Source organism: Mercenaria mercenaria, chromosome 11, assembly GCF_021730395.1.
Source record: "Mercenaria mercenaria strain notata chromosome 11, MADL_Memer_1, whole genome shotgun sequence".
NCBI classification, from domain to species: Eukaryota; Metazoa; Mollusca; class Bivalvia; order Venerida; family Veneridae; genus Mercenaria; species Mercenaria mercenaria.
In genome coordinates, this window is record NC_069371.1 from 68,495,946 (window position 1) to 68,518,419 (window position 22,474).

Sequence of the window (22,474 nt, forward strand, 5' to 3'; positions counted from 1 at the left end):
GATTTATAAACAGTTCGTCTTGTTTGTCAAGTAATACTAGAATTGCGTCTACAAACTAAAGCTGTGTGAACAGTTTGATGCTTGGCGATGAAGCAATATCTTCACTTCGTCTGAGTGTTGAATAATGAAATAATTTCACGTGATATATGTCCACTGTTTTGGCGACAAGCGCTTGAACTACTATTAAATTAATCGCGTAAGTACTACATATTAAGTAAATATATCTGATATGTACCTATAAGTTAGTGTCTTTTTAATTTGAAGGAATATTGTAAACAAGACTAATAACATTATAAATATATTGTATAATAAAGTATATCATGGTTTTGTTTTGGTACAGTACCTATTACAATATAACACATTCACGCAGTTATGAACATATTACTCGCGCTGCATCAGCAAAGGATTTCATTAACACTTGTTTAGTAATGATACAAACCCCATGCTAGGGTATATAAGGTCAGTATTGCTGTTTGTAATTCAGATTTTCATATTTGATACAAATCGGGGTGAAATAGGACTTTCGAACTCATTGTAAGATGCCGTACAAGTATAAATTTTGCGTGTATTACGATTTGAGCCGTGCCATGGGAAAACCAACATAGTGGCTTTGCGACCAGCATGGATCCAGACCAGCCTGCGCATCCGCGCAGTCTGGTCAGGATCCATGCTGTTTGCTATTAGTTTCTCTAATTCCATTAGGTTTGAAAGCGAACAGCATGGATCCTGACCAGACTGCGCGGATGCGCAGGCTGGTCTGGATCCATGCTGGTCGCAAAGCCACTGTGTTGGTTTTCTCATGGCGCGGCTCATTTCTTATCTTCCCGAAAAAGGGTTAAGTCAATGCAATTACATAAATGTGATAAACGATTGTTTAGAATATAAATAATGTACTCTAGAGTTATTTTAGATGTATTTTAGAGTTTATATTTCAATACTGTTGTATATTTAGTCATCGTCCAAATTCAGTAGCCTGATATTTAAAACATTGGCATTTTCCTATAAAGTACTTCATGCATTTGTCCTCCGAATGTCAATTTTTGACAAGCGAGTAATTGGAAAAAGAATTAGGCAATGTTTCTGAGTCCTCCGGATGCCGCAGGACAAGATTCTGAGGAATGTAAGGTATTGGATAACAAATACTACGCCGCCAATTCGCTAGCTTCCCATCTCTCTAGTTGCTACACGTTTTATAGAGCTGTGCTATAAATGACTTTGAAATTCTTTGGCGATCTATTTCCATAGTTACGCAGTATAAAGTACAGCTATTTTGGGGAGTTTCTGTGCAAAAGAAGAATGCCTTACGTTTGCAGAATTGGATTTTGTACACAGTTTAAAAATAAATCGTTTATGTTGGCGCTAATTAAATACGTTCTCACGATCAATTTGTTCCTTATAAATTGCACCGATGCGTCTTCAAGGGTTTGTAGGAAACTTAAACATGGATTAGAAGATAGTTTGAGATACGAGCATGTTCAAGAGACTGGAGTAAAGCAGTGCCCGCCCTCTTCATCACCATTCAGCGTGTATAGAGTAACATCTGGAAATAGCAGCTGCGGGCAGCAATGTAAGTTTCTAGAATATTCTTACAGAACACATTTAAGTACATCGAAATTTTGCGTGGTACACACATTAAATTTGATCCCTAAAGATTTACCTACTCTTCAGGAGTCGGGAACTAGACGCATTCACATCAGCCATTCCAAATTTTAAATGGTACCGGTATTTTAATCAAATAAATACGCTGCTAAAATATAAATTTTTAACCTTAAATTCATAAATCACGAAAGTTTACAAACATACCTGCAAATACGTGTATGTCAACTTTTTCTTTAGGTTTAGGAATTTGTACAAAGCTTATAAAGAACAAAAGTGTGTCAGCTATTTTCAGGAAGTGTTTTTCCATACAGTAAAAATGACATGTGAACATTTTTTCTGCTTCATTTGTAAACAGGTAAAATGTGTAAAAATGCTATTTAACACTAACGTTCTGATTTTGGAATTCAAAATGTTTGATGTTGTGTCTATATCAGTTCATGAAATAGTCTGCTTGTCACACTGCAATTGCATTCCATCAAAAAAGTAATTGCTACGGTAACTTACAGTACAGCTAATCAAGGCATGTTTTTGTCCCACTTGTATGCAATAACATTCAATAAATTAAATTCGTTTTGTAACTTTATCAATTACTGCAAATAAAACTGAAATTCAAAGAGCCTACTTAACAAAAAATTATAGCATTAAAACTTTAATCTCGTTCATATCGGAGTCTCATATTTATCCTAGCCCTTTAGCGTTATATTTTAAAGCACGCAAGCCCGGTATATGGAAATTCTAGAAATCATTTGCAATAGTATCAAATTAAAGCGCATAATTGCAATAGATGTAATCTGAGAACAATGTTGGGCGCCAATTTATTGGATTAACTGAGAATGATGGCACAATGATACTTGTGTCATTGGAATCTCCCCCGAATCTCTGAAGACAAAAATAAAAAAAATAAACTAAGAACTAGTTAAACTGTCTTTTTTTAACTAGGTTTTATTTCAAATTGCATTAGCTGTCTTTTTTTTACGTAAAGACATACGATGTGGATTACATTTTCACCCAATTGAGCATGATATTTCTTAGGTACACTCACCGCTCCCTTTTTTGGAATTGACTGAGAATAGGTCATCTGAGAAGAATTCTTGTTGGTGGCAGCAAAAATGAAGATATTAAAACGTGTCCTCTCAGAAATTGAAGACCCGATTTAGAAACAATTTTACAAATATGTTGGCTTTAAAAATCTTCTCCTCTGCATTCAAGATAATTTCAAAGCAATGTTAACCTTTCCAAAATACTTGAAACAAAAATCTAGCCGCAATTTTTTTTCTACATGGCTTTTTTGAAAAATTTGAAATTTTCCTCTGAAACCGGTGGCTTTAATTCAAAATAAATTTCAAAGCAATACTTCTAAGATGATGCTCTTAGACTACAATATTCTGTTTCATTTTGTTTTAAAAACCTGAGCACCAGATCAATAGGAGCTCGTTTTCATTTATATAGCTGTATAAAAACACGTATTCTTATCCTCTGAAACCGTTGTTCCAATTTGAAAATAATTTCATAGCAACGTTTGTTAGGTACTTCCCCCTATCAAAATCCTTTAAAACGTTCTGTTTTGTTGAAAAAACAATCTGAAACCACAGGTTGGCTTTCAAAATATTTTAACAGCAATATTTCTTTGTTGATCCTCTACTAATTTTCTTCAAGTTTTTATTATTTGTTGAAAGTATAACAGCCCATAGTGCAGGGCTAGTTTCCCCATTTGGTTTTATGGAAATCCTAAAGCTAAGCCTTTTGAAACCGCTGGCTCATTTTCATAATAATTTTACAGACATGTTTCTTAAATTACCATCTACAAAATTTCTTCACACATTCTTTTTCTTTATAAAAGCATGGCTGTTATATATTACGCCTATTTCTATCTACATAGCTAAAATATGTGGCTTAAAAACTACGAACAACTTTTCCTCAGAAACTTTTGGCTCGATTTTGAAATGAATTGCTTTTGATAGAAATGTTCCTTGGGTAATCTCTACCAAATTGTTCAATTTAGGAGAGCAAATATGGGAAGATCTTTTTCCCGGCGTTTAAGTGAATTCATTTATTCTAAGGGGGAATATGCAACATTTAATAATATTTCTGTTTAGAAAGTGCTTCTTGAAACACCAAAACTGGCAAAAATGTGAAAATCTGACAACACCACAAACACATACCTTGCTATATAAATGCTATCTATAAATTTCATAAAACTGTAGCATTTTAGAGTGCAGTAACTTCATCATTATTTCTAATATACATAGTCGAATATCATATTATTGGCAAAATCTAGAATTGTAGAACTAAAATTCAAGGAATATGCTTTTACATTAAATCTAAGATTTATATTACGACCATCAATATCCCAATCTGTGACATTAAGTATTCATGTTGGACGTAATATGAAAATGTCATTATTCGTTAATCCAATAAATTAGCGCTCAAGATTGTTCTCAGATTTCATCTATTGTAATTATGCGCTTTAATTTGATAATATTGCAAATGATTTCATTCCATACTACGGAGTGATAACGTCGATGTTGCCTTAATTTTGATACTTGCCGAAGGTGAAGGGATGCAGACCTATCGTTGTCAGTCCGGCTGTTCATATGTTCACCCGTACACCAGTGCGTTCGTGCGTCCTTCCGTCAACAAGTATTTGAGCTAAAATCACCAACCTCGCATAGTTATTCATTAGCACACGACTTTGCTCACATGTATCATTAGCCCCTATGACCCAGTAAAAGCGGAATTTTTCCCCTACATTTGGTCGTGACTGTATCTAACTAACCTATAAATGGATCTTCATGAAACTTTCTGCATATGCAGATCACTATATAAGGCTTTGATACATACGCAATTCCTTTAGGATCACTTTATTAACAAGTTATTGTCCTTGATTTCTAATATCTTTCACAATATAGTCCCCCCATTCATAAAACAATTTATTTGGCGGGGAATATAAAATCACTGAAGGACTTCGGACACTTTCTATTTGAATTTGCCTACTCCAACAGTGAAAAATAAACCACTAAGAAATAAGTATTTAATTACATACACCATCAAAATACATATTTGAAATTATTTCTTAAAGTCAAATTTTCAATATTTGTTTCATAAAACGGTGAGTTTTGCTCTAAATAGAATTACGTACCCTGTTATTATACATATAAAAGCTATTTTGTTTTATACAACATTGTTCCCACCCGTGCATCAAAACCATATTTGGCCAGCACATGTAGATATTAATTATACACATTTTCCGTGATTATTGTGTTGATGCAAGGGGTGGAACAGTACTTTTAAACAAAAAATATAACTACAGGGTGTTCCTAAATATAAAGTAACCAATACTTTTTACATTCATGTTTAATAATTAGGTTGTCACATATTTTTACATCTGTTTGTAACTCAAATACTATGCAAATGTTTGAGAGGGTACACATAGGCATTTTATACATGTATAGTAGTGAGAGAAGCAACTGCTGTGAATATTATTCGTTGGGTTAAATTTTCATTGGCTTATCCTGGTTGTTTGTTGCAGTAGATTGGCAAATGTGTGCTGTTAAATACTAGCAACACACCAGCTAATCTTCTGCATGCCCTCCTCGCGACGCGCACGCCAGCCATTAGCGATGAGGATGTTATTTGTTTTCCATTTTGTTTTTATTATTTTTTGTATTTTTATATATTTTTCATTTCTTAATTTTTTTCATCTTCTTCTGTGCGTTTATATTTATTTCTTTTAGACACGAACTAAATGTCACACGGATTCATTACTTCATGTTCTTCCTTCTGTGAAAACTGAATTGAGTATTGTCCTTTGCGACGGACTAAACACCACAAAAAAGAGTCAATATGTGCACAGCAGATAATCTGATCCTGACTATAGTCCATCAAACAGAAATAACGCTTGCTATTGATATGCCTGTGATGCATAGGTCCAGAACAGTAGCCTCTTGGCAGGTCATGGCAGTGACGGTTTCACATTCAGTGTGATGTCACGAAAGTGATGTGTCAAGTCGCGTTCCATGCAGATGACATATACAAATACGGTCAGACGCGAAAACGAACTGAAAGGTCCAGCCGAGTTTAAGGTGGAATTTTTATGCATCGACCTGCTTCTACTTTAGCCCTACAAATGATACATTTCGAATGTGTTTTGCTCACAACTTCTGCCCTGATTAGACAACATTATCTTTAAATGGGCTGTTGTCAGACTTATCCCGATTTAACTTTTTCCAATACAGCTTCCTTAGGCAATCCCCACAAAGAACTGTCATCTCGGATACATTTTTATTAAATGTTTAAGCCAAATGAGCCGTGCCATGAGAAAACGAGAAAACCAACATAGTGTTTTGCGACCAGCATGGATCCAGACCAGCCTGCGCATCTGCGCACTCTGGTCAGGATCCATGCTGTTAGGTTTCAAAGCCTATTGGAATTAGAGAAACCGTTAGCGGACAGCACAGATCCGTGACTAGACTGCACAGATGCACAGGCTGGTCTGGATACATGCTGGTCGCAATTGCAATATGTTGGTTTTCTCATGGCGCGGCACAAATATTATCTGTGCCACTGGTACTTATTCCAAGCAAGAACCCACCCTACTGCTTGATAAGATGACTGCCTTTTCGTAGTATTAATGTTATACAGCACACAAATACCTGCCATCACTTAAAACACAGCTATACAGACATGTACATGTACTTAAATAACTACCTGAACCACTGTAATAAAACTGACCGGTCACTTATACATGTATATCTATTCATACATGTAATGCATCAATAACTTTACATTACGAACAGTGTATACAGTGTATAGATAAATCAAGTACAGGTTGTTTGCAAAAATATCGCTCGCTTTTTTATTTATTTTTAGGATTTTAATTTTAAAATGTTATTTTTTCCTTAAATAAACAGATTTTGTCACTTTTTACGACTGGAATTTATATATTTAAAACATCCGTAAAGTGATGACATTATATTTTTACGGAAATTAAACATTTTATTTTTTCAAGAAAATATATCCTGACTAAGATAAAATAAGAAAAACATCTTGATAGGAACAGATAAAAACAGTTTCTGCTGTAATAAGTTAACTAACACATTGGTTTATCATTGGCTCGAAACGATTTGGGTATTGTTTAAATACTTATGGAGAATTTTGCATTCAAAATGTAGGCTAGAAGCATATGATAGTGTCCGAAGTCCTTTGCTTGTTTCATTATTATCTTTTATTTTTTCAACATTCTCTTTTGTGATAAATGGTTTCAAAAATTGTATGTTAGTTGAACAGAAATTCAAGAAGACAGTCATTTAACTGTGGTGCAAAAGTTAATTGGTTAGAGCACGGTGCCTGTGAACTGGGTTCGACTAGTTGTTTAATGATTGCTTAAAACAGTTCTTTTCCAAGCAGTATCGGCATAGACCTGAACTAGGCTTGAAGTTATTTCCATCCATATCAGGTGGGCACTTTCGTCGCCTACCCTTATTGAATAAGAAAATGTTTTCGTATCAAATTAACATCATTCTTCAAACAAAATATCTGTAAATGCGCTATTTTGCTAAATAAGCTAACTATGCGTTGCAGTAAATGGGTAAACAAAGATGCGCTAAATGTCTGTCAAGTGTCTAAAATACGCAAAGCACAAGATTTATTGTGTGCTAAGGTGAAACGTAGCAACAGCTATTTGACGTAAGACTATTAAGGAGGACATCATTACTTTATCATGGTAGACATTTAATAAGCAAACGTAGGACATTTTCCCGCCAGATATTCGAGTAAAAGTAATAAAGTTATCACTGCACATTAATGCTAAAAGTAAGAATGTCCTCTTCATGTAATATTGCCCGGTATTGCTTGTCACCAAAACCAAAGTATCGAGTTTTCACTATACCTTAGTCCTTTTGACCGTAATAATAAACAGAGCAGTCATAACCATTATTTTAGGTAAAACTGACGCATATCTGCTTACCGTGTGAAACTGTCCAAAATAAAAAATACCATGTATTTCACATTGCATCAGTTATATCAAGGTTTCATGTTCACTGTTTAAAAGACATGACACAGGGCAATACTTTGTTGAAGTATAAAACGGAAACCTTCTTGCGACAATAATACTCAGTTCAGAAGTCATACGCTTCCCAATATACAAACTATTCCTCAATAATATTAGAATTTTGAGTGAGTATTATGTACTCATTCATTTGTCAAATTATATATTTCTTCTGTCTCAGAAATACCCTCGGTAAAAAACAAACAACGCCTATAAAAGATATATTGACCAAAAAAAAAACATCCATTTTTTTATAAAATGTATCTCTTATAAACTTTTTTTAAACATTTCTACTTAGTTTGAGAGATCTCTTCAAGAATAAAAATCATTAGTCTTAACATGCAGCTATAGAACTTTGAAAAAGTACTTGCCTACGTTACAGAAAAAACTGTTGACTTGCCATCTTGCTCTTAATTACGTGGTGTATTTAAAGACCCACCACAACCTAGTGACCTACTTCTTCCTTCCCCGTGAATTTTGTGGAAATCATTTCGATAATACTGCTGTAATACAGCTAGACTGCAAAATGCAAGTGGACATTTTAGGCCCTCTCTGAATTAATGTATTTTTAATACTTCATCTGCAAAACTTATTTAGTCAATTAGTCAATCTTTTTTCAGTTTAGTTTTGGAAACAAAGTTAAATAACTATCTTACACTGAAGCAAAATGTGAACAAAACACATAGTAATACATCAAATACTGTGTATACTGCTCCATTCATTCAATTAAATGTTTAGACATTAAACACATTGTCATGACCTAATATGTTTCGCTATCAGTTTGTAACAAGGTACTTATATTTCTCTTCTTTTTTTCAAGCAAATCATGCATAATTAAAATTATGGAATTACAATTATGGAAATTCAAAGGAATACAATTATTCTGTTGTGCGTCTTGAAGAGGGCTATTTTAACGGTACATTGATCTGCAATTTTGTATTCGGCTCGTGTTTATTTTGCCAGGTCTGGGTCCCACGAGGCGGCCTGTCAAATCCATGAGAGCCGAATGCATTATTGCATATCAAGATATTGCTGTAATAACCCTTTTATTTCACACAATTACCTCTTTCTAGTATTATATCTATCCAAACTGTAGGAAAATAAGACTGAAAATACGTTTGAAACAGTAAACTTTTACACGCGTAGAACGTCGATATTTTGGCATTTTTGACGTTATATTTGACGTCACAACAGAAGAAAGAAGTCCATTGAGATTTTACCGTACCAGATCGGAGCTGAATACAAGTTTTTTGATTCCTTCTAAAGCACATGCTGTATTTTAGACATCACATTCGTAGGTATATGATAAATGGTTTATTTATGCATTTATACGTAACACTTTACCAAAAGACGTATTTACTTGATTGAATTACCTTATCTAGAGAGTGTGTGCTAGTTTGTCTTTCTTCTGAGGTGGGAAGTCATTAATCAGTGATGAAGACGAAACATAATTACCAGAACATTTTCAATTTCTTTCCTAAATGTCATAGGTTCGTTTGCGGCAGACACTGTGGACTGATTCCTTCAGACACTTGTTAAAGTGAAAAAGGTTAAAGTTGCAGAAGTGTACAGAATGAAACATTTGCTGTAATTTCATATTGTTTAGATACATGTATTTGAGATAGAAACTATCAGTCTTAAATACTTTGCTGCAGAGTGAACTAATGAAAACAATCCAAACTGAATTAAGCTAACTTCGTGCGGAAACGTTTTTTCCTTACACTGACAAAAGGTAGCCTCCAGCAAAGTCTCACCTTATAGCTAGATGGTTTTCCTTGGCACGAACAAGTAGGAAACAGCAAATCATTTTAATAAAAAGTGAAAAAGAGAATGTCATTGTGCACAAGAGAAAGCTGTCACATTAGTTAGTATGCAGATATGCAAATGTTATTAAAGATTTTTTTTATCCGTCGTTTTTCATTAACAAAATGACGGCCGAGTTGAAATGCTGATCAATAGTTGCTCTTGGGACTTGATTATTTTCGAATGTGTTGTAATGTAACCCGAAAAAAGTGGTGGTGTTTGTTAATCTTTTGGGTCTGAAGAAAATCAAGTTAGCGGTTTGAAAAGATGTTTCTCTTTTGTATCACAATAAAGCGACAAAGCATAAGATCTGTTCTCCCACGGAAAGTAAACTACATTTCGATTCATATTGTTAGATCAACATCCCCTGGTTTGAATTAGATAAAATCTAGTACCTTTTAATGCTACATTTTGTAACATTTTGCCGTCAATACCACAAAGCTTCTAACAGTTATAGTCTACTTATTTTGTCTGAAAAAAAGTTTCAGTTCTTTGTTAGCAATAAAGCTAACAACCTGTAATTTTACTGCTACATGACTAATGAGATATTGTGACATCTTAAATTCAACATAATTCCTTTGGGAACTTGAGACATTTCGTAAAATGAATTAGTCTCCTTTAAGAAGTAGACCCGTAATATCTGTCGGCTATTTCCGTGCGACTACGCATGCTCATAGTGTGATATTTTGACATCCTTCGGTATAACAGACAATTACTTTTTTATAACCTCCTGGAAATGCCTCCTGGAAATGGGAGGAACGAAAATCTCTGTTTTGTTGCAACTGTTTTTCCAAGTCATTGCAATTGTAGTTTTCGTCTCTGAAATGATACCAAATATCCTTTCTATAAGTTACGTATACAGAGCCAGATTTGACGCAATTTTTTGTATTTGAGGTTACAATATCAATATACTTCTTGCATTGTTTAAGAAATAATTTATAGCTAAACGGCGGATATACGTCGTGCTCAATAATTCACTCTGGCCACTACCTCGTGAAATTCTTACACTCGAGGTATAACAGCTCATCGTGTATAAATAGTATTAAAACACGGTTTTGCTATAAATTATGACATGTTGTGTGTAATCTTGTATGTTGTCAAGTGTATCCATTTTGCATTTGTTGAATGCTAGTTCAAAATGTGTCCATAGAAGTTGAGTATATTACAACAAAAGATTTATTGTTTCATATTGTTTTTCCATTTACTTTGTAGCTTGTGGTATTTACAGAAAACCATTATAAGCCAATGCTGAATATTTAAATCGAAACAAGCTTTGATGAAATCAAAATCTTTCAACTGTTTCTAACAGCTCTTTTCGCTTCAAATGTTCCTTTGAATATCACCGGTAATATCATAAACTGCTATTCTGCCAAAACAATTGAGAAGTATTAGACAATTATGGAGAATATTACTCTAGTGAGATTTAAAAATGTCCGTGCGTCTTTAATATATTTGCTTTATATTTGATATAAAAGCGTTATTACATGTATATTATAAATGTTACAGTACACACTATGTGTGGAATAATGCAAGACAGTTACTTACGTTTACAAATATCCATGCATTTGTAATACATTTCATTTATATTTGATATAAAAACGTAATAATATTATAAATGTTACAGTACACACTGCATGAGGAATAAGCAAAACAGTAACTTACGTTAAACTTTACAAATGTCCGTGCATGTATCATACATTTGCTTTATATTTTATATAAAAGCTTAATTATGTTATAAATTATTTTAAATGTTACAGTACACACTGAGTAAGGAATGATGCAAGACATTAAATTACGTTTTCAAATGTCCGTGCATCTGTCATATATTTGTTTTATGTTTTATATAAAAAGCGTACATATAACATAAATGTTACAATATACACTGAGTAAGGAATAATGCAAGACAGTTACTTACTCTAATTGCAGTATTAGATGTATTTCAAATATTGTTATTGGCAGTCTAACGCATTATCATACATTGATTCGATCAGTCTTTTATACCAATTACATGTCCAATCGATCATTTTCTTTTTACCAGCTGTATTATTTAGAAATAATGAATCTGATTACAAAGGTATAATTCTTGATTTCAGTTATTAAATTATTATGTTTAAACACTACTAATAAACATACTCATGTAAATGCACCGCAAAGAATATGTGACATTTGCAAAGTTACAACTGTAGCAATCTTGTTTTTGATTTCAAGTCTAATATACTAAGGGTCTTTCTTTACTATTTATTTTTATTTTTGTTGGGTGTGTGGGGGGTCGTTTTATTGTTTATTTTTCATAGTATGTACAATCTTAACGAATTGCATCAAACTTACAGTGTTGGTAAATTTGTCCGCTTCTCAACTTTGTAACTCTTTTTTGTGAATATATTTTTACATGAACCTGCAATCAAATCATTTGCTCTATCTTGTATTTGATTCACTTTAGTCGTTTCAAAAGCTAAGGACACATTTGCTGTAAACGCTTTAAGTGTACGCTGTAAAATCGAGTAAACTGCGAGTGATGGCGTAATTTAAATTTTGACATTTGACATTTTCAATTTCGCCAGTTTTTAAGAGGATAATACACTTTAACCCAGACGTACCTCACAGTATTGACGTAATTCGAAAGAAACACATTTTTCATTTTCGTTTTTATTGACTGTGTGTTACTTCAAAATTGAAAAAAAAATGGAAAAACCACGTTGTACCGTCCAGCAGAACTATACATTTTACTTATGTTACAAGTGCCAAAATGTCGCAGATGGCGGTGTACATGGAACTTTCAATGATACAGAGAGTGCAAGGCCTTGAAAAGCGGTGTATGGTTATCAGTAAAAATAATGGATTTGCCAAAATAAAAACCAAAAACTAATAAAAACTAAAAAACAATGGGATTAACTAGACAAACCTGAATTTTGAGAGGGGTTATGAGGTTAGAGAGCCTGCATATCACAGAAAACCGTCATAGACATATTTTTAATAAATTAGGTTACATTTAAATTCAAAAAGTCAATCGGTCATGTGAATGATACTACAACATCTTATCTGTGAATGATATAAAGTAATTCTTCATTTGTCGGTTCCATCTTAAACTTATTGAGCCAATTGAAATGATTGGAAGTAAGTCACATATACTTTACAATATATTCTGAACTGTCATGTCTATACAGAAATACAGTAATACAAAGCATAGAAAACTTTGCACAAACTGATTCGAGTTTTACATTATATAACAATATATCTAAAGTGTTAGATCATTTTATGTATAATGTGATTTTCTTTTAAGTGAAACAGGCAGAAAAAATGTTTTATTGTTGAATGGAAGTGTAATACATTTTTGAAAAAGATGGATTGTTTGAGTGCGTTCATTGTTAATAGCACCATATATACAACTTTCCTGATTTAGAGGCAAACATTCACCCTCTTTCCCCTAATATTTGTGACATAATTTGTTATGGCTAATCGAAACAAAGACATATTTCATGTAGTGTACCACCGTCATTATTGTTTGAAGTATGCACTAAGCACCTATTCACTGCGAAGAGTTTGGTCATTTTTCTAGAACATCTATGTAAAATCTTTGATTCTAATTTCAATTTGTTTCCTGCTCAAGCAACTAGAAAGTAGTTATATTCTAACTTGCATATCGTTGTATAGGAATTTCTGATGGACCTTAGCACAATTATTAAAATGACAATGATTGTTCGATTATTGTGACTTCAAAATTTGCTTTATTTCAAATTATTGGACTTTCTATTATTCCGATTTGTGTTTACCAAAGTATGATAATGAATATTATATACCCTTCTCAAATGCGCTCATTTGATTGGTCGAAAGGGGTGCACGCGCAGGTCCGCAAAAAGCGACATTGACCCGCAAAAGTGATAATGACTCTTGTGATATCACTTTATCTTATATGTATGAAATATGAGCCAGTCAAATAAGTATGGTGGCTGATTTCTGCCAACTTCGCCTTTTCGCTTTGTCGCCCGCGAAAAAGCGAAAAGACAAGATTTTTGGTATTGGCGCGTTGTTGCCTTTTCGCTTTGTCGCGGGTCCCAGGACGAAAAGGCGAGATTTCTGGTTTTGGCGCGTTGTCGTATTTTCGCTCTGTTGCGGGCGGCAGAGCGAAAAGACGAGATTTAGTACTTGATAAGCAAAAAAACACAATGCGACAAGGCGAAATAGCGACATTTTTAACGCGCCATAAAAGGCGCGTAAAAAGTCTCGCTATTTCGCTTTGTCGCCTTGTCCCTCCGACAAAGCGAAAAAGGCGACAATGCGCCAAAGGAAAAATCTCACCTTTTCGCTTTGTCGCCTTCCTGTAGCGCATGCGCACATCATTGTTTTATGAGATCTTTTAAATTAGTCTAATCATATTTTATTGCTTCCTGTTTCAAAGATACACAAAAGTACATACATTTTTAACACATAACAAAAAAAAAGGTCGGGTAACAAGTTATTTCAACATCAGCATACAGTCCTTCCCATAGAAAGCATGTTATACTCTACTAAACATATTTAATGTGAGCAAGTTACTTGAGAGAAATAAAACAACAACAACAAACAAACAAAAAAAAGCATAACAAAGAATACATTTCTGTAATGGAGCTACTATAGTGTTTCTTTAACCTGCCTCTTCATCCCGACCGTTCCTAAAGAAACCCATACATTGAAACTTATACGAACTTATTTAAAACATATATAAACTTATATAAAGTCATACTTTGTTCAAGCAAATAAGAACATACGTAGAATATGTCATTCAAAACAAACTGTATATAAAAGTTAACAAATAGAAATAAAAAGAAAGATATATTTATAAGGTTATTGAATTTATTGTACCACTTAAAAAATAAAGACAAGTATCAAACAGGGAATGCTACGCACCAAAAACGCAGCCTCCCCAAAACGAAACCCACAGCACGCAAACGTGCACAACACACACACACACACGCACGCACGCACGTACACATACACACACACACGGACGCACGCACGCGCGCGCACACAAAGCCAAAACATGAGGACAAAACAAAAACCGATTTGATTGTTGAATAGAAGCTTGCATAGTGGTAAAAATATTTTACTATTTTTTCCTTCTGTTTGTTCTTCATTTCCAAAGAGTAATATATTTGTTTTTAAAGTATGAAATTGTCTTGTTAATTAAAATAATCGAAGTCTTTCCGCAAAGTTTTTTTACAAATAAAGAAATAATGTTCTGAATTTTCTCCTCCGTTTCCGCATTCACAAAATGCGTTATTTCGTAAGTGATTATTGTAACAATCTTAGTTAAGAATGCTACATTTAATTCTTAATCGAACATGATAAACTGCATTTTCTCTTTGGTACAATGGGAGGCTTAAACAATTCTTTCAATTTTGCTTTAAATATGTTTAAGGAGGATGATTCTCTAACTGAAGGCTCTAATTCATTCCATATCTGATGATGGTATACAGATTTTGATACTATTTCTGTACGGCGTGCTGAAGTCACAAGGTTGTCATTATTACGAAAATTATATGGCACTGTTTCGTTAACTTAAGGTGTGATACTTTAAGTAGTCTAATAGTATTATGAGATGTTGCAGAATGTATATTTTATACAGCGCATGCGCTACAGGAAGGCGACAAAGCGAAATAGCGAGATTTTTAAAAATCTCGTCTTTTCATCTTGTCGCTTTGTCGCCTGGGACAAAAAGAAAAGGCGACAACCCGCCAAAAGAAAAATCTCGCTTTTTGGCCTTCCTGTAGCACATGCGCACACTATTGTTATGAGATATATTTTATATAGAGCATGCGCTACAGGAAGGCGACAAAGCGAAAAGGCGAAATTTCTGGTATTGGCGGGTTGTCGCCTTTTCGCTTTGTTCCGAGCGACAAAGCGACAAGGCGAAAAGACGAGATTTTTAAAGTTAAAAGTCTCGCTATTTCGCCCTTTTGCGTTGTGGTTTTTCGCTTATCGTGTTCTCATTCTCGCCTTTTCGCTTTGGCGCCCGCGACAAAGCGAAAAGGCGACAACGCGCCAATACCAAAAATCTCGCCTTTTCGCTTTTTCGCGCGCGACAAAGCGAAAAGACGAAGTTGGCAGAAATCAGCCACCATAAATAAGTGCATTTGAGAATGACATACAATATAACAGTTATAGACTTATATTTCGGTCAATATGTGTTTTTACGAGGTCAATATCATTTTTACAGGTCCGTAAAAACACATTTTGATCTCAACATAAGTCAGTAACTGCATAATATTCATATTCACTTTATATTTTGTATTGAACCAATAACAATACATTTATTTTTGTGATAAACAACGTTGGTGCAATGATATCAAGGTGCCCCTTTCAGCGGGATCTGAAGTCATTCACAAAAAGCATGTCAACAAAATGGCGTCGTTTGGAAAGGTCTTAAAAAATTCAAAAACAAACACATTACAATACAGATAGAACTATTTTATGAAGATAAATATCAAAATTCAAAGACACGAACAATCTTTTTTTCTGGATTTCAGGATATTCAACAAACATCAGGACCTGTATTTTTATCGAAAGGCTAACATCAATTTAACTTTGGCGGGTCTTTTTGGCTGTTTTATTTAGATTATGAAAAGATCGATAGCATGACATTTATTTTAATTGAAAGCAAGCCATTTTATAGCAAGCTACAGAAAATGTAAACATATGGGTGGTATTTCATTTTGGCAATTAGACGAGTTTAAACCGCATCTAGACTTCTTGCAATTCCATAAATCGCGTAAGATGTCCCAATGTTAACACGGATATATGCCAAGTTCAAAACATTACCTTTTAATGAACTAAATAACTAAAAATATTCATCCGAGTTTTATGAAATGGTTGTCGCTGACTGGCAAAAGAAAATACGAGCTATATTGACTTAAATGAACAAAAACTTTGTAATATTTTAAAAGTATTCAGATGATCAATTTATCTAGTTTTAAAGTACGTGTCTTCTTCAGAACCGGAATGTTTTATCATTAATACAGAGGAAAGAAAATGATACGAACAAAAATGAGATATTACCTATGTGGCTAAGGTTCCTGTATAGATAATCACTCTTAAGGGCTGCAGCTGACACTTGTAATGGCAAGATAAACTGCGTATGTCAATTTTCAGAACGTACCGTTTGACTAAAATATATATAATATATATAATCCTCCATAGCGCTATTGGTAGCGACAGCGAAAACCTTCTTTATTGCCGAGGAGGTCCGGGTTCGATTCCCGACGCGGTTATCATTTTTTCTTGATTTGGCATTTTTTTAAAATGGTTTAGAAACAGAAACTGATATTCTAATGTTCATAATATGACCAAACTTCAATATGAAAGAAAAATATGTTTTGCCATAATCTGGAGGTCAGTGCCTTTAACATGACGATATTAAAGTGTGGCAACTAAAACAATATGTTCTGTTCGCAAGTTAAGTTTGTTATTAAAACATTTCGCATGTGATGTACTGTTTGCAGTACAAAGAATTATTTAGAACTGTATATTTATTGCGAAGACAATACAACAATTATTCTTAGACTAATGTATAAATCCCGACTAAAGTATTCTCTAGCTGATCTAGTGACATCTTCGTTGTCAAGAAGTGTTCAATACAATTCATTTGGGAATTGGGAACGTTTTAGAATATGGAAAAAAAACTTTTTAACTTGAATAATTTCTTAAATTAAGTTTGATTATGTTAACCGCCGACGGCCACGTAATATCATTATGTTTGAAATCCATAATGTATAAAATGAAATTATTTGCAATATTATCAACTTAAAGCACATAATTACAGTACAGGATATCTGATGAGAGCACTCTCGAGTGACAACTTATTGGATTATCTGGGAGTGATGGCATAATAATACTATTGTCGTTTACATTTTAAAATTTTCAATTCCCTGAAGATGTAACGTTTTAAAACAGAAGTGTGTGAACTAAACACAAAACTGAAAATAGCTTTTAAACTTTAAGATTAATTTTCATGTAACTTAAAGTACATAAGTACGACATTTTTTTTAATTGGCGTAAGGGCATACGGTAGAGTATGTTTATTTAAGAATGAAATTGCAGCGTTTTAGGGCATACTAACATCATCAGTCTTTCCTTCTACAGTGTTAGCAAATATGGTATTTAATGCATGTTTATGTTTAAAACATGACACTGTGGAACATTTGAAACACATATTCAAATATCTATGAAAGTAGATATGGTTTGGTTCTGATATTTTTCTGACTGCATGCTTTGCTTCCAAAGGATCTTTTTACAGATTTTATTAACTATCACAACAGCAATCTTTAAGTGGCGGCTGTAAAAATCTCCCCGCACTTGGATTCAGTGTTGTTATGTTTTCTGGTCCTTTGGGATCATGGGGTCCATTCAACATATGTGTAATAGAGTTCCGCATAAGCCGGTGCTGAGGGGCGTGAGAGGTGTTGCGTATTTCATTACATGTACCCCTCATGAACAGACTCAATCAAACCAAGTCTGCTATTATTCTTCTTGGTTTCATTTTTATGCTTCCAAAGGATCTTTTTACAGATTTTATGATATATATATTAAAAGCTACAACTGAAATATAATCAACATAGCACTTTACATTTTCCAGGAAATATAAATTAAAATAAAAAGAACTGAAAATGTAAAAAATCACCAGTTTTTAAACATTTTTTTTTCTAAATAAATCTCTTAGATGAATGGTGACCCCAACTTTTTTCTTTCATTTTACTCAAATGGTTATATATTCTGTTTATTAACAGATGTTCATACATACTTTTCGTGTTTGATATAACCTATGTTATTATATGTTGCATATTCCCGTTTTGCAATATCCGATTTAGTGCTGGATTTCACAGGTCGTTGACAAAAATGTTTGGGTGACAGTTGCTCAGCTCTTAGTAGAAACCAAAGGCTCGAGACTCGCCTTTGATTCGCGATTGCAATTTATATTACAAATAGTTTTCAATACTGGGTGAAAACTTAAAAACAGTCTCGGCCAACACTAGCTAGCGAGGTAAATATGACACTTGCGGTGGGCTCAACTGGAAATAAGTGGTTCCGTTCATTCCAGACGGTGTGTTCGTTCGACGGTAAATAATCTAAATTGTCTTCAGAAACAATACATACATTTATGATCCATGTAACAATTAATTATTTAGTGTATAATAAATCAGGCTGCCGTTTCCTAATATATCGCTACACTAAACATACATATGTTACCGCCATTGATATTGTTTGAAATGTTTTTCTTTACTGTGATGCTTTGCTGTTCATTATGTATGAGCCTAAGTATTGAAATAAAAGTTGAAAGTTCACTGAAATAAGAACAGCGGATAACCATGGGTCAGCTAATACGACATAAACGAAACGGAAATGTTACATGCTCGGTTTGATTGAGTCTGTTAATGCGAACACTAATTATCATGCCTAAAATGTTGCCAAATAAGCGTCATTCAACATACATGTACATAATTATGTTGTAAATTCGGTTATTTCAAAATAAATTATTTAATGTGAAGCGGATTAATATTAATGCGAAAGATATGCCTTGACATACACAAACAACATTATTATCAAGTATAGCACTGAAGTAAAATGGACGCTTATAATCCAGATGTTCGAACTGAAAATAGTGCAAGTAAATTGTTCGTTGTCAAGTCACAAAAATAAACTTCGTTTACACATGAAATCAATATCACGTGGACGGTAGTATGCATTTTAGTAACCATCCATAAACATACTCAATCTAACCTAGCCAGCAACATCTTAATGTTTGACGTACTAGGCGACCCGTTGAAGTCCCGTTTTCTCTGTTTAAACAGTTTGGGTAAAATTCTTATAGACAGCAGTTTGATTACGCTATCTATTATAGCAAAATTGCTTTGTAGATTCAGATATCGATACCAGAATAACAAGTTACTAATGTAATTCATAGAAGGTTGTTTTCTATGTGTAACTGTACTGTAGAACGTTAATGCTTTGATAGATAATTCGAAATAACATTTAACAGAATTGGTAGACTTGCTAACTTGCTCCTAATTATGTGGTGTATTCCGTGTACTTTAATACAAGTATGGTTTGATAACAGAATTCATAGTTTTATCAATAATACCTCTGGAAAATTGCTTATTTACTTGTTCTTCAGGGTATGTGCTAGTTTGTCTTTCTTCCGAGGTGCCAAGTCATTTATAAGTAATTGAGACGGAACATAATTACAAGAACGTTATCAATTTCTTTACTAAATGTCAAAGGTTTGTAGCAGATATTCTGTATGGGCTCTTACATTCACTTGTCAAAGTGAGATATAGCTTACAGTTTAGGGATTGTATTCACAGAGTGGAACAACTGCAGTATTGTTTAGGAATGCATTTGTTTCATACTTGAAATGCAAACTGACAGTCTTAGTTACTCTTAAGCAAAATGTGCTTAAGAAAATAATCCAAGTTAATTTCAGCACACATTTCCTCCGGAAAGATGCATTTTGCTTCATACTGAATTAAACGTTGAATTGAAATGCTTTCTTCATTTTTCAATGGTAGCCTGCAGCTGTTTCCCATTCCCCTTTTTAACCTCACGGCTCACCGAGTATTTTCGCACGAACAAGTAGAAAACAGCAAATCATATAAATAAAGAGTTGATGCAAAAAGTACATATTTTACCCTTTTCAAGACACTTTATTTTATGTTTTTCGGTGGTTTATCGAAATATAACGGTGAATTATATCCTGATAAACTCACTGGCCACTCAGTGAAAATTATCAAATCTGATACCCGGATTAACGTCAAAAAGTTTACCGAGCGTAATGAAAGCCGGAAACAATATGACGATGACGTCGTTAAAATGACGTCATCTTTGCGATGCTTCCTGGTAAAATTTCCCGCAAATTTCGACATTTTATTGAAATAAACACAACAGAAGTAGAGTTTTAGACATAAAATAAACAGAAAAATTGTTGGTATCGATATAATATCACGGTAATTTCACTCGTGAACACCAAAAGTTGTTATTTTCACTCGTGGCTGCGCCACTCGTGAAAATATCACTTTTGGTGCCCACTCGGTGAAATTATAACGTGATATTACACCGAAACCAACAATTATCCTCTATGTAATCGAACTACATCTGTCACCGACAAAAAGAGAGCAGAGTAAACAATGAATAGGAGATGATAGGAGTTAGATTATTCTACGAACGTGAAATGAGGTCATCAATGCACTGGACTTTTTCGTGTATTTTTAAAATGAGGAAAACGTATAGACAGTTCGGGCTACCGTGGCTAAGTGGTAAAGGTCGCTGACATTGAATCACTTTCCCTCACCGATGTGGGTTCAAAACCTCGCTTGTGTTGTATAATTCTGTATGTATTTTGAGGACGCCATCTAGCTGACTTACGGGAAGTTGGTTGGTCTAGTGAGAAACCCGCCCGCTATGAAATAATGCCCGGAGGGGTACCTGGAGTCTTCCTTCATCACAAAAATCCGCATAAATTGCCATATGACTGAAACTGTGTCGGTCGTATCCCAAACTCAAAGCATACAGAGTGATATTTTGCGACATGGCGTCTCCTAACGGAACGTTATCCGCATTCCGATCCGTATCTGTTAAGTGAACACCTACAACGATGTAAGGCGATTGAAGTCATTGAATTATATGACTTTTTCACCCTTTTTACATCATGTAAATGTCATTGACACCTAGCGTTGGAGAGTTTGACGTCTTTTGTCTGAATTAGAGTTTCAATTCCGATGTTGACAATACGCCGCAAACAACTAGTACTTCTTATTGCGACATTACCAATTAGATTTTGTGACATCCTTAATGAAAATTACCATTCAGCATTACTCCTTTGAGAACTGGAAGACATGTCAGGAAATGAATTATTTTCCATAAACTTGAATTATTTCTTTAATTATAATCCATATTGAGCAGCAGATACACTGACAGCCAGGGCAAAGAAAATGAAGAATAAAAACTAGTGTTTTAATTGTGCACAATATTCTATCTTCTGTTTTAAATTTTCTCTGGAATTGTGATATTTTTCTCTGACGTGATACCGCTAAATGAATTACAGAACCAAAAGATTTGTTCAGCGTAGTTATTCTGTTCGTGTTGAAATTGAATTGAAATCCAGGCTTTATTGACCTTGCTGTCCTTTAGCCTTTAGGTAAAAAGAAGATGTAATTATTTCATAATTCATTGAACAACAACTTGTATTACTTTTACATTTGGCATGATTATATGCCTTTATATATACCTAAATTGAACTAACATACAATAGCTCATTACGTGAACATTTAGATATACCTTTAAATCAAATGATCAAATCGTTAATTGTAAGATTTAAGGACGTATGCTAGAATTTTGGGCGAATGTTTTCCCCAATAACAGAATTTCTTCAACTTTATTAATTTCTGGAAATTATTTTCTTGAAAGCATAGATTATATTCATTGGCGCTTTTTCATGTCAACGGTGAATTATTATACTGAATAAAATCAATGCTAATAACTTCATGTTTAAAATGTCGTGTGATAATATAAAAACATGGCATTCATTCAACTTTAAATGACATATGATAGATCAGTGTTAAATTTTTATTCGATCAAGACATTTGATAATTGATCATTTTCTATTGTTCCGACTGTTATATTTAGATTATGATGAATTTTGGGACGATAGTGCAATAAAAAATCTTTCGCAATTACCCGTTTGAACACTAAATATGGTAACTACTCATTTAAAGTCACCACAAAATGTTAAGGTGTCGAGATAAAGACCAGATTCTGTAACTGTTGCTGAATGATATTATGTGAAATGTGTATCCGTTACAACATTCGGCGACCCAATATCAATGAAAATAAATGCACCTTCCATTAGACGATTTAGTTTATCTGTTGCGCCATTTATTTTGGAATGCTCTATCCTTTCTAAGACCATATTTGCCGCAGACGATTTTAGTATACCCATGACAGCTGTAAAATTGAATAAACCGTGATTACTGTATCAGTTCACATTAACATTTGAACATT

At 33.8% G+C, this 22,474-nt stretch overlaps 1 protein-coding gene across 1 annotated transcript in view; it reads left to right on the top strand.

Moving 5' to 3' along the window:
* The first annotated feature begins 1,079 nt into the window (after positions 1–1,079).
* Positions 1,080–22,474, top strand: part of LOC123532347 (uncharacterized) — an 84,125-nt gene continuing 62,730 nt past the window's right edge. Inside the window, exon 1 of the mRNA XM_045313758.2 lies at positions 1,080–1,567. Within this exon, the coding sequence (XP_045169693.2) occupies positions 1,297–1,567 (271 nt within the window). The 5' untranslated portion in view covers positions 1,080–1,296. The remainder of the gene's footprint in view (positions 1,568–22,474) is intronic.